Here is a 2,540-nt window from a genome sequence, read left to right as displayed (position 1 = left end):
GAGGGCAGAGCCAAGGATGCAGACTGGGGCGTGGCCGCCTTCTGTTCGCCCTTCTTTGAGGACCCACTGGGCACATCCCCCTTGGGAAGCTCAGGGGCGCCGCCGCTGCCGCTGACTGGTGAGGAGGAACTGGAGGTGGGAGCGCGGGCGGCCGCCCAGCGTGGACACTGGCGCTCCAACGTATCTGCCAATAACAACAGCGGCAGCCGCTGTCCAGAGTCCTGGGACCCCAGCTCTGTGGGCTACCACGCTGATGGCTGCTGCAGTCCGAAGCAGACCCCGCGGGCCTCCCCTGAGCCGGCATACCCCGGGGAGTCTCTGCTTGGGCTGCAGGCAGCCTCCTCTGCCCAGGAGCCAGGCTGCTGTCCTGGCCTCCCCAATCTATGCCCTGCCCAGGGCCTGGCACCTGCCCCCTGCCTGGTCACACCCTCCTGGACAGAGGCACCTGGTAGTGGGGGTGACCACCTGCAGGCAGAGCCCAAGCTTGCCACGGAGGCTGAGGGCACTGCTGGACCCTGCCTGTCCCTTCCTTCTGTTCCCTCCCCATCCCAGGAGGGAGCCCCACTTCCCTCAGAGGAGGCCAGTGCCCCTGATGCCCCTGACGCCCTGCCTGACTCGCCCACGCCTGCTGCTGGTGGCGAGGTGTCTGCCACCAAGCCGGCTTCCACCCTGAATGGTGGTGGCAGCTCCCCTGAGGTGGAGGTACCCAGCAGTGAGGATGAGGACACAGCTGAGGCCACCTCAGGCATCTTCACTGACACGTCCAGTGACGGCCTGCAGGCCGAGAGGCCGGATGTGGTGCCAGCCTTCCGCTCTCTGCAGAAGCAGGTGGGGACTCCCGACTCCCTGGACTCCCTGGACATCCCGTCCTCAGCCAGTGATGGTGGCTATGAGGTCTTCAGCCCGTCAGCCGCTGGCCCCTCTGGAGGGCAGCCCCGAGCACTGGACAGTGGCTATGACACGGAGAACTATGAGTCCCCCGAGTTTGTGCTCAAGGAGTCACAGGAAGGGTGCGAGCCCCAGGCCTTTGGGGAGCTGACCTCAGAGGGAGAGGGCCCCGGGCCCGAGATGCGGCTCTCTGCCTCCCTCAGTGGCCTCAACGAGAAGAACCCCTACCGAGACTCTGCGTACTTCTCAGACCTGGAGACTGAGGCCGAGCCCACCTCGGGCCCAGAGAAGTGTGGAGGGGACCAAGCTCCTGGGCCAGAGCTGGGCCTGCCGAGCACTGGGCAGTCATCTGCACAGGCCTCCCTCAGGCCTGGGGTTCCTGGGGAGGCACAAGGCTCTGGCCCCGGGGAGGTGTTGCCCCCATCGCTGCGGCTTGAAGGGTCCTCCCCAGACCCCAGCACCTGCCCCTCGGGCCTGGTCCCAGAGCCTCCAGAGCCCCAAGGCCCAGCCGAGGTGCCGCCTGGGCCCAGCCCCAGCTGCTCCCAGTTTTTCCTGCTGACCCCGGTTCCGCTGAGCTCAGAAGGCAACAGCTCTGAGCTCCAGGGGCCCACGGGACTGTTGTCAGGGCTGACTCCACAAAAGCGGATGGCGGGCCCAGGCACCCCCCGAGCCCCACTCCGCCTGGCTCTGCCTGGCCTCCCTGCGGCCTTGGAGGGCCGGCCGGAGGAGGAGGAGGAGGACAGTGAGGACAGCGACGAGTCTGACGAGGAGCTCCGCTGCTACAGCGTCCAGGAGCCCAGCGAGGACAGCGAGGAGGAGGCGCCGGCGGTGCCCGTGGTGGTGGCTGAGAGCCAGAGCGCGCGCAACCTGCGCAGCCTGCTCAAGATGCCCAGCCTGCTGTCCGAGGCCTTCTGCGAGGACCTGGAACGCAAGAAGAAGGCCGTGTCCTTCTTCGACGACGTCACCGTCTACCTCTTCGACCAGGTGGGCCACTGCCGACCGGTGTCTGCTCGGGGCTGCGGGTCGCGCTCCCGCAGGAAGGGGTGGGAGCGGCCGCGACTCCTGGCGGCCAAGCCACCTGGTGCTCTCTGATCCCTCCAGGAAAGCCCCACCCGGGAGCTCGGGGAGCCCTTCCCGGGTGCTAAGGAGTCGCCCCCCACGTTCCTTATGCGGAGCCCCAGCTCTCCCAGCGCCCCCAGCCCGCCGCGGCAGGCTGATGGCTCCCCGGATGGCTCCACTGCGAAAGAGGGTGAGCCGGGGCGGGGCCGGGCCCATGATGTCACGGGAGGTGGGGCGTGGTCCGTGCCTTGTGGGAGGCGGGGCCTAATGTGTGACATCATGGGAGGAGCACCTGGCCCTTGACGTGTGGGAGGCGGGCTTTGGCCCGTGGCGTCATGGGAGGCCGCTTTGGTATGTGACGTCATTGGGGGCGGGGCCTGGTGCGCGCTGCATGGGAGGTGGGGCCTGGGCCCGTGACATCATGGGAGGCGGGGCCAGGCCCATGACTGTGGGAGCAGGGCGGCCCGGGGTCCCAGGCTGTGAGTGCAAGTGCGAGTGACATCGTCACCTGGGTTGCAGGTGGCGGGTTTGCGTGGGACGACGACTTCCCGCTGATGCAGGCCAAGGCAGCCTTCGCCATGGCCCTGGACCCG

At 68.1% G+C, this 2,540-nt stretch overlaps 1 protein-coding gene across 1 annotated transcript in view; it reads left to right on the top strand.

Moving 5' to 3' along the window:
- The window catches only part of AATK (apoptosis-associated tyrosine kinase), a 22,410-nt gene that overhangs the window by 15,787 nt on the left and 4,083 nt on the right, over positions 1–2,540 (top strand). Inside the window, exons 7-9 of the mRNA XM_011967883.1 lie at positions 9–1,872; positions 1,990–2,137; positions 2,467–2,539. Of these exons, the coding sequence (XP_011823273.1) occupies positions 9–1,872; positions 1,990–2,137; positions 2,467–2,539 (2,085 nt within the window). The remainder of the gene's footprint in view (positions 1–8; positions 1,873–1,989; positions 2,138–2,466; position 2,540) is intronic.

Source organism: Mandrillus leucophaeus, unplaced genomic scaffold (assembly GCF_000951045.1).
Source record: "Mandrillus leucophaeus isolate KB7577 unplaced genomic scaffold, Mleu.le_1.0 Scaffold1, whole genome shotgun sequence".
Classification (NCBI taxonomy): domain Eukaryota; kingdom Metazoa; phylum Chordata; class Mammalia; order Primates; family Cercopithecidae; genus Mandrillus; species Mandrillus leucophaeus.
The sequence above is the reverse complement of the archived record's forward strand: the minus strand, read 5'-3'. Positions and strand labels throughout refer to the sequence as shown.